Source organism: Oncorhynchus masou, chromosome 9 (assembly GCF_036934945.1).
Source record: "Oncorhynchus masou masou isolate Uvic2021 chromosome 9, UVic_Omas_1.1, whole genome shotgun sequence".
Taxonomy (NCBI): domain Eukaryota; kingdom Metazoa; phylum Chordata; class Actinopteri; order Salmoniformes; family Salmonidae; genus Oncorhynchus; species Oncorhynchus masou.
Window position 1 is genome coordinate 35,072,433 of NC_088220.1, and position 9,191 is coordinate 35,081,623.

General features: G+C 40.5%; 2 protein-coding genes across 3 annotated transcripts in view; one reads left to right on the plus strand and one right to left on the minus strand.

Annotated features, from left to right (window-relative positions):
- The window catches only part of LOC135545933 (nuclear cap-binding protein subunit 1-like), a 7,274-nt gene extending 4,683 nt beyond the window's left edge, over positions 1-2,591 (minus strand). For both annotated transcript variants that reach the window (XM_064973932.1, XM_064973931.1), the window contains exons 1-8: positions 2,378-2,591; positions 1,558-1,646; positions 1,314-1,414; positions 1,031-1,187; positions 779-886; positions 557-678; positions 308-377; positions 10-225 (exon numbers count right to left, since the gene is read on the minus strand). In XM_064973932.1, the coding sequence (XP_064830004.1) occupies positions 10-225; positions 308-377; positions 557-678; positions 779-886; positions 1,031-1,187; positions 1,314-1,414; positions 1,558-1,646; positions 2,378-2,411 (897 nt within the window). In that variant the 5' untranslated portion in view covers positions 2,412-2,591. The remainder of the gene's footprint in view (positions 1-9; positions 226-307; positions 378-556; positions 679-778; positions 887-1,030; positions 1,188-1,313; positions 1,415-1,557; positions 1,647-2,377) is intronic.
- Positions 2,592-6,419: 3,828 nt separating this feature from the next.
- Positions 6,420-8,992, plus strand: LOC135545935 (thiosulfate sulfurtransferase/rhodanese-like domain-containing protein 2). The gene is made up of 5 exons (XM_064973936.1): positions 6,420-6,539; positions 6,910-7,025; positions 7,139-7,297; positions 7,418-7,556; positions 8,588-8,992. The coding sequence occupies exons 1-5, from the start codon at positions 6,494-6,496 to the stop codon at positions 8,812-8,814; spliced, it is 687 nt and encodes a 228-aa protein (XP_064830008.1). The 5' UTR covers positions 6,420-6,493; the 3' UTR covers positions 8,815-8,992.
- The last annotated feature ends 199 nt before the right edge of the window (positions 8,993-9,191 follow it).

Sequence of the window (9,191 nt, forward strand, 5' to 3'; positions counted from 1 at the left end):
ACACGGTACCTCGGGGGCATCGGTGTAGTCGAACATGCGGAAGATGACGCGGGGCATGGGGTACTGGCAGTCGGGCATGTGGGCAGGCGGGGTGAAGGGTGGCAGGTTGTGCTGCAGGGCCTCACACAGCACGCTGTCAAAGGCAATGTACGGCCGCAGGATGTGGCGCTCCTGCCAGCGGTCCTTCTTCAGCTTCTGGATCTGAGCCCACAGGCAGTCCAGGTACTGAGGGCGAGCGAGGAAGAGGTGAAGGTTATGATGGTTATGACAAAGGAATAACATATATGAACACATATCTCTTAATTACCTCCTCTTGTGGGTGTGGCTTCTCTGCTGTCCAAACCTGAAGCATGGGGACATGAGTCTTCAGTCGCCTCCTAAAAACCATAGATTGGTGTCACCATGACCGTCTCACTACTATTGAGTGCAGTTGACAAAGGAGTCTCCCTCAAAATACTCATGAATTTCAGTTGCATTACATCATGCACAGTTCCTCAACTAGGAAAGAGCCAGAAAGACATGTTAATACCAAACTAAGAGGGGGGAATAAGCATACTTGAGGTAACCGTCAATCTGGTTTAGGAGCCTGTCTATCTCCACGTCCTTCTTCTCATAGAGTTCCTTCCCAACCCAGGGGAGACTGGAGAGTACAACATAGACAAACCAGTCCGAGCGAACCTGGGAACAGGGAAAACAGTCCAAATGTACCAAACCTAAAACTAAACTGAATATACTTTCATACAATTCAAGGGTTTAAAATGCATCAATAAGATGTTACCTGTGGCACATCTTCCTCCTGAGTGACACTAACAAAGTTCTCAAACATGGCCACCATGGAGGGGGCAGCGATCACGTGGCAGTTCACCAGGTCACAGAGGAAGCGCACCTGGAGAAAAGAGGGAAGCCAGGGTGTTGGAAACCATTGTTTAGCATAACGTCAAACATGATTGTAATGCATCTGTAATTACTTTGAAAGAAAATTGCCTTGGTGAGCCTGTGGACTAATTATTTTATCGCACCAAACACTTACTAGGTAAAGCGCTTCGGTGTACAGGTTGGCCTTCAAGGTCTCTTTGAGTTGTCGGATCATGGCCTCCACAAACTCCCCGCCAAAGTTGTAGTTCCTGGCATTGAGAAGGCCCACTAATGTTGTGTACACTGTCAGCTTCTCGGGTAGAAGTCGAGCCCTGTCAAAACCAGACACACAATTACAGTACCAGTCAAAAGTTTGGACACACCTACTCATTCCATATTTTTTAAAGTTTTTTACTAAAAGTCCTTCAAATGTATTAGAATAACTTCCAATAGCTTACACAGCACACAAAATGCGGAGGATTTTGTTCTTGTAATTGGGGAGGTCGGCTTCCAAGACACCTGCAAGACCTTCCAAATTGCTTTCCAGGGAAGAGGTACTCTGCAAATGAAGAAATTGTTGTAGGGCAAAATATCTGGTGATTTCTGGGGTCAAATCAGGCAAAAAAAGTATAGTGAGTGAGAAAATACACACATGGGTATCATGCAGAAAACATCCCCACACTTACTGCAAAGCCCTATTACCTTTTCTCCCACTCGACATATCAGTGATTCCAGGCGATCCTCAATCTCAATGGGCTCAGACGTTCTCCTTCTTTTGTGAGATTGGCCTCCTTGAAATCAGACAGACACATACAGGACGGATGATGGGGAGATGGACCATATACAGTCTAAGATAAAGCCTTCCTTCAATGTAGTATTTTGTGCTAGCTCAAATATGCTTAGCTCGTTAAAAACGTTATCCTTCAGTGGTGTAACAAGTTACTAACTAGTTAATTTCACTAATCATTATTTTGAACATCCACTGTCTGTGGGGTAAATGGCAGAGGATCGCCAGCAAGCGAGATAAACAACTTTTTGGCATGGTTGCCGCCCCCAAGGTCTGAAATAATATTAACAGTTGTTAATTAACAACAAGAGAATAACGTTATCTATATATCACATTATATGTTGGTCAAATGTTTAACGTAATGGTAGGATAAAGAAGTGTTTTTCCTTTATGTGATGGGGAACGAAAGGTAGTTTGCTAGGCAATTTCTAGTAAACCAGCTAAAAGCGAGGGCTATGCTAATCCATCAGGCTAACTAGCTAGCCAATAATAGGGTGCTGGAAAACAGCCAATGACTTGCGAAAAACTTGTTTTAAAGTGTCACATACAAGTATGAACCGATACAGTCACCGTTAGCTAATTGAAATGACTAGCTATAATGATTTAGTTAGCAATCAAGGTGGTTAGCTAGCTATTTGGCTAGCATGCACACATTGACAGAGCTAGCAGCATCAACTCTCGCGGGCTTCAGCAAACGTTATACCGTTAGCTTCGAAGTAACTGGCGACAACTTACCATCATCTCCGTCACTGTGCCGTCTTCTCGACATTTTATTGTTGACACCGTTGGATTAACAAGTGTGTGCTGCTTCTTTTTGAATATGGCAACAATATTTTTTCGAAATAAGAAACCAAGTTATAAAGATTTAATTTTTTTCAATGGTCGCAAAAATAATAGCGGTCAGATTCAAGTCAGGCACATCCGGGGTGGAGGTTAACCAGAAGTACTTGGTTGTGTACTTTATTTGTCTTCCGAATTTCTTGTGTTTGGTTCCGTATTTGTCATCGCCGGTTTGTCCTAACGTAAGTTAGCTAGCTAGTAGTGTTAATTTATAGCTACATTTTGTTGGCTTTGGTGATAAACTCGGGTACAAAGTTTATTTGCTTCGTTTAATGTTGCAATTGCTGACATAAGCTAAACAAGGCATGGGGGCTAGTTTCAACTGTATGCTAGGTAACATTATCTTTATTATCAATTTAGCAAATAACGTTATCACTCTAGAAAAGGTCTAGCCACAGAAAGAAGAGGGGACATGATGACAACCGATGATATGGCATGCAATGAGTTAATTAACATAGATGTTGACACCCTTGCCCCCCCATGATTTAAAACAAGAAAAACTCAAACTTTCTGCAACTCTACGAAAGTACTACTCATTCTGTAAGAGGAGGGTGAGTGTAACAAACAGTCTATTTTATTGGCTTGCTAAAGTGCTGGTTATTGTATGTCATAATGGAGACGTATCTCTCATCTTGCAGACATTTGGTACATTTGTGGCATCCAAAAGAGCTTCAACAACAGTTTGGAATTGCTGTGGCCAGACCTTCAAGGAACTTTCTTCCATCCACAAACATGTGGCAAGGACTCATGACACTGACATTCACCAGCTTACCCAGTCCACATTTGAGGTTTTACTGAGCCAGATTGAGAAAGAAGCCACTTCACAACAACAATCAACAAACAATCAGAGCCAGTGGACATTTCCTCCTGGATACCTGACACCAGTCACTGGTGACCAGCTTCACAAGTATGGGGGTTATTACATTAGACTGTATAGTACTCTATGAAATCAATTCCTTCTCATGCTCTGTTTCTTGTAATCTGTAAAGTGGCCCAGGCGAGGTTCTTCTGCTCTACTGCTACTGTCAGCTGGCAGATCCACAGCTCATCTGTGCTTGGCAAAAGGCCCTTTGTGTTTACATTCAGTTATCATACAATTTCTACAGGTGAGAGTGGCAACTGAGGGGATCAATGGAACAGTTGGAGGCACAAAAGTGGCGACTGGCTTGTACATCAAGGCAATGTGCTGCCATCCAATCTTCAATATAATGGAAAAAGAAGACTTTCAGGTAAAAAAGAATGGCTTCAGTTTGGGGCAAGTAGAATTGGCAAAAGTTATGAGAAAATTATGATAAGTGACCATTTTTAGGCCCATTTTAGACCTTTACAGGCCTCCTGTGAGGCCCTATGATCCATGAGGCGTACATGATACAGACATCTTGGTGTCATTTTACCAGTGTAGTGGAGGGTATACTCGGGTATATGCTGTATATCCACTTGTTTTTCAGTGGGCATTGCGTATACTCACGTAATCCCTACGATGCATATCAAAGTAGTGTAGTGGAGGTATACACCGTATCAATAAGGCTGATGGAACCGATCAGAATGTTTAGCTTAAAATATTGAACTATTATTTCTTCACATTTTAGGCGCAGCAATGTGCACATGGTGGTAGGCCTATGCGTGAATGTTATAAAATGCAATTTATGGGTAAACCTTGTTATAAAATGCACATGAACAGAGATGGAAATTTCCTTTAGAAATTTAGAAAAGATGCGACAACTATCATGGGTTGATAATGACTAGGATAATGCCTTTAACTGCTGGACAATGAAAGAAACTTGAAAGAACCAATAGAACAGGAAAGGAAGTAATTATAAAATAATTACCTCCACATTTCTTTCTATGGTGGGGTTTTGTCTATAAGCTATACTGAACAAAAATATAAATGCAACAATTACAGTTCACATAAAGAAATCAGTCCATTTTAAATAAATAAATTAGGCCCTAATCTATGGATTTCACATGACTGGGTCGGGGTGCAGCCATAGGTGGGCCTGCGAGGGTATAGTGCCACCCTCTTGGGAGCCAGGCAAACCCACTGGGGAGCCAGCCTCAGCCAATAAGAATGAGTTTTTCCCCACAAAAGGGCTTTATTACAGACGGAAATACTCCTCAGCACCCCCCCGTCCCTCTGACGATCCAGCAGGTGAAGAAGCCGGATATGGAGGTCCTGGGTTGGACATACTGACAAATTCTTAAATAACGACGTTGGGGCAGCTTATTGTAGCGAAATGAACATTCAATTATTTGGCAACAGCTCTGGTGGATATGCCAATTGTACTCTCCCTCAAAACTTCAGACATCTGTGGTGTTGTGTAACAACTGCACATTTTAGTGTGGCCTCTTATTGTCCCCAGCGCAAGGTGCACCTGTGTAATGATCATGCTGTTTTATCAGCTTTTTGATATGCCACACCTATCTGGTGGATGGTTTATCTTGACAAAGGGTAAAATGCTCACTAACAGGGATGTAAACAAATTGTGCACAACATTTTAGAGAAATAAGCTTTTTGTACATATAGAACATTTCTGTGATCTTTTATTTCAGCTCATGAAACATGGGACCAGCACTTTACATGTTGCATTTATATTTTTGCTCAGTATTCTTTGAAGCAAGGCAAGACATGCCTCAATATATGAAGTAAATGTCCAGTTTTAAACAATTAAAGAACAGGAAAAATATAGCGACGCCAACAATAGGCCTAACCATTGTCTTGTAGATGGAGAAGCTTTCCCAAAAAATCTTCTCAATTAAATGTTAACTAGCTACAAAGTAGCCTATGCCTACCTGGCAGAATCAATCCAGTGGCTATTTGTTTTGCAAACTGCAACTCGTGCTACAGAAACACATATAACCAAACAGTGCTAGGTGCCTGTTCGCTTGAATTAAAGGTTAACTACTTTCAAAAAAAGAAACATCTTGGATTTTCCCCAAACCTCAAAAGTCTCCTGATGTGGTTTAATCATTTTTATGGACTTAGAACATCATCTTTTCTTTTTGTTGAGAGCGAAAATCCAAAACCTATGAATTTCTGACAGTTGATAGCCTGATTTATGTTTCAATAGTTGGCTTATTATTAGCCTACTGCACAGTACAGCTTGGGTTGGCCTGACTGTGAAAGACCAATATGGGATTTGTCACGTTAGGTCATTGTGCGTGTCACTGTTTTTCATAGAATTTTTCACATGAGGTGCCTTTCCTTCGCTGGGCAGGACGTCTGGGAAAACAACATTTTTAGCAAAATTTGAGTATACCCACTTCTCCAGGCACCATTACACCATTGCATTTTACTCCTTTAATAGTGTGATCTCAAATATGGAGTATGTCAAGATCCCGAAATAATAATGTTCACATTCATTTTTTCAACATTAAAAATATTAATATCTCAAAAGTACCCTTTTTGATTTTGCTTATTATTATTTTTTTTACATATTGTTTGGAACTGTATACTCTTCAAACATGTCAACTTTCCAGAATGGGTTCTCTGGTACTTACATATTTGATCCATTTAATGCTTAGAAATTGAAATGAATGAAATCAAAAAGGGTACTTTTGAGAAATTATAATTATAATGAATATTTGTTTTAAATGTTGAATAAATGAATGTAAAAAAAAGTGTGTTTCTGAATCTAGACAGACTCTGTTTGTTAGGAGTATAATGACAACAAGATGTTGTCTGTATCATGTACATTTCACAGATCATAGGGTCTTACAGAAGGCATGTGTAGGTCTAAAAAGGGCCTTATAAATGGCCATTTTCATCATGACTTTCTCAAACTGTGATACAATTGTAAAAAGCATTTCAAACTTTCTTCGTCCCAATGAAGTTACTATGTAAAAATTGCTATAACGATCTGAGAAACCTTAAATATTTTTGGGCTGTACTGGCGTGGAATTGCTCAATATGTCTTTCTGTTTCCCCTTACACCAGCAATGGGGGTGCAGAGTGTTTCTGTGACCTGAGGGTTGGAGTCTACAAGGAAATAGTGCCAATGGGAGTGGACCCTGATGCCCTCTCCTACAGTCTTGCAGGGAAACAACATGTGTGTCTTGTGTACGTCTGCGTTGCATATTTGTAGGTGGCCGTCTTTCGGATGGGACGTTAAACGGGTGTCCTGACTCTCTGAGGTCATTAAAGATCCCATGGCACGTATCGTAAGAGTAGGGGTGTTAACCCTGGTGTCCTGGCTAAATTCCCAATCTGGCCCTCAAACCATCACGGTCACCTAATAATCCCCAGTTTACAATTGACTCATTCATCCCCCTCCTCCCCTGTAATTATTCCCCAGGTCGTTGCTTACCTGGTAAAATAGTGGAATTTTTTTAGTTATTTTTTAAATACAAATATGCTAATTGAGATGATGGAACCAGTAAGTGGTTATGATTGAATATGGCTCTGAGTTAATCCTCTTTTTACCACCTAGGTACTCAATTGGAACCTGAAGAATTCCACAAAGAAGTGGAGGCTCTTTTGTCAAAAGGTGACTCTTGCAATGATACAATACTGCTGGACTGCCAGAACTTCTACGAGAGTAGAATTGTAAGTATTGCTTTTGACTGCATATGTTTGTCTCCCACTTGGTTATTTATGAATTTAATAAAGATAAAGATAATATAATGGTAATGGCAGGTTAAATATGTTTTTGTTTTCAGGGCCAGTTCAGCCAATGTTTGGCCCCTAACATCCGAAAATTCAGTTACTTCCCCGATTACGTTGACCAGAACCTTGACCTCTTTCGAGACAAGAAAGTCCTTATGTACTGTACCGGTGGCATTCGCTGTGAACGTGGCTCAGCCTATCTCCGCTCAAAAGTAAGCCTACCTTTCAGGTTTTGCACAGTGACAGTATATAATTGGAACATTTCAAACACACTTTATCCAACCAAAAAGCTCAACCTAAACAAAGTGTTTGTGTTTCTTTCCTACTTCCAGCATGTGTGTAAAGAAGTTTATCAGCTGAAAGGTGGCATTCATAAGTACCTGGAACAATTCCCTGAGGGCTTCTATCGCGGCAAACTGTTTATGTTTGACGAGCGCTTTGCAATCTCCTCCAACAGTGACATCATCTTAGGTCTGTGTTAACTATGAATTGCCCTTAAGACTTTATGATCACCACAATGTTTTTTTTTAATGTAAGCAGTAGCAAACCCAGCATTCAAACATATGGTTCACCATTCCTGTTAGAACGAGAGACCAGGGTCCAATTTCCTGAAAGCGATGGAATTTAGGCTTACGAGTGTTTTAACCACGCATCTTTTCTACAACAGCCGAATATGTAACATGCAATTCCCAAAGCGCCATGCAGAGAGAACGTTTGCTAAGTGTCGTTGAGGCATGTGTCAATACTGATAGGATCAAAAGAAAGGAAGCACTGCTCTAGGATCAGCGTTCTGCCTTTCCAATCTTACCTTAACATTACAATTATTCCACAATACTTATGACGAATTAGCTCCTAGAGCGATATCACCTATGGCTACAAATATTGAGCCGGCTTATTCTAATGCTTACGCTATAATAATGCACAAAATCACGATTTGGCACATCATTGCTCACATGTTACACATGAAATATATTGAGGCAAAAATCACAGACGGTAGCGCACAAATTGCCAAATAAAACTCAATTGAATAAACATGAAATGTATTTTATAATAATTGAATATATAGGCCTATTTAGCCTAGACTGTATTTATATTTTAATACAGTCATCTCAGTTTTCACTTGAAGCCTCGATACCCTTCTCTTGTTATGCAAAGAAATCGTCAACTTTGTATTTGTAGTCGCGGTCACATTTGTTCTGAAGTTATTGGCAGTCACAGAAAGACAGATGAACATCTTGATTTTGTGTTTAGCAGAGATTTCTGTGTATAAAGTGATGTGGAAATGCAAAAAAAGCATGTAATGACATAACTGTTCTGAGTGGTCTGAGGCAGTTGTTAAATAACAAGCTTTTTCAAGCGCAACTTTAGTAACAATGGTTTTGGGAAACAGCTCTGAGATTTAACAATGCTCCTACGAAGGTTTAAATGAATGCAGCCTTAAGATGCTTTAGGGAAACCAGGCCCTATTCATCAACATTCCTCTCCCCTTCCTCTGTGTGCAGAGTGTAGGTACTGCAATTCTCCGTGGGACCAGTACCAGCTATGCTCCACACACTTCTGCTGCCAGCTGGTCCTTTCCTGCTCTGCCTGCAGACAGGGCGGCCACACAGCCTGCTGCCCCATCTGCCAGACCAAGGGCAAGGGAGAAGAGCCCTCCGCCACACCTCCACAGAGAGAGGAGTGCGAGTGCACAGCCATGCGGCCCAGGATCCCCCAGGATGCATTGTGACGTGACATCACCAGTTTAAAAAAAGTTCAACAGAGCTAAGCAGAGACCTTACCTGGAGCTTAACCCATTCATTTATTTTAAATGAACAATCCTTATTCAATAGACTCAAATGTGATTGTGGTGACAATCAGCTTCTGCCTATTTTAATTAAAGTAATCCTCAACAGATCTGTTATTTTATTTCTTTGCCTTTAATTACTCACCATCATGAGTTAAAAATGCAATAACATTTTATACTAGATAGTAAATATGACAGAGACATATGTCCCTGATATCATCACCTGGTTTATTGTTTAATACAAATAAATAAAACCTCTATATTCATTATTTAGAACAACAGAAAAAAAATATGTGCTGATTTGACTAGCTAAATACAAT

Bases quoted from the DNA above. Each gene is read 5' to 3' on its own strand.
- LOC135545935 (XM_064973936.1), top strand. From the start codon at position 6,494: ATGCCCTCTCCTACAGTCTTGCAGGGAAACAACATGTGTGTCTTGT. The intron at 6,540-6,909 runs GTACGTCTGCGT...TTTACCACCTAG, and splicing joins AAACAACATGTGTGTCTTGT to GTACTCAATTGGAACCTGAA. The intron at 7,026-7,138 runs GTAAGTATTGCT...TTTTGTTTTCAG, and splicing joins ACTTCTACGAGAGTAGAATT to GGCCAGTTCAGCCAATGTTT.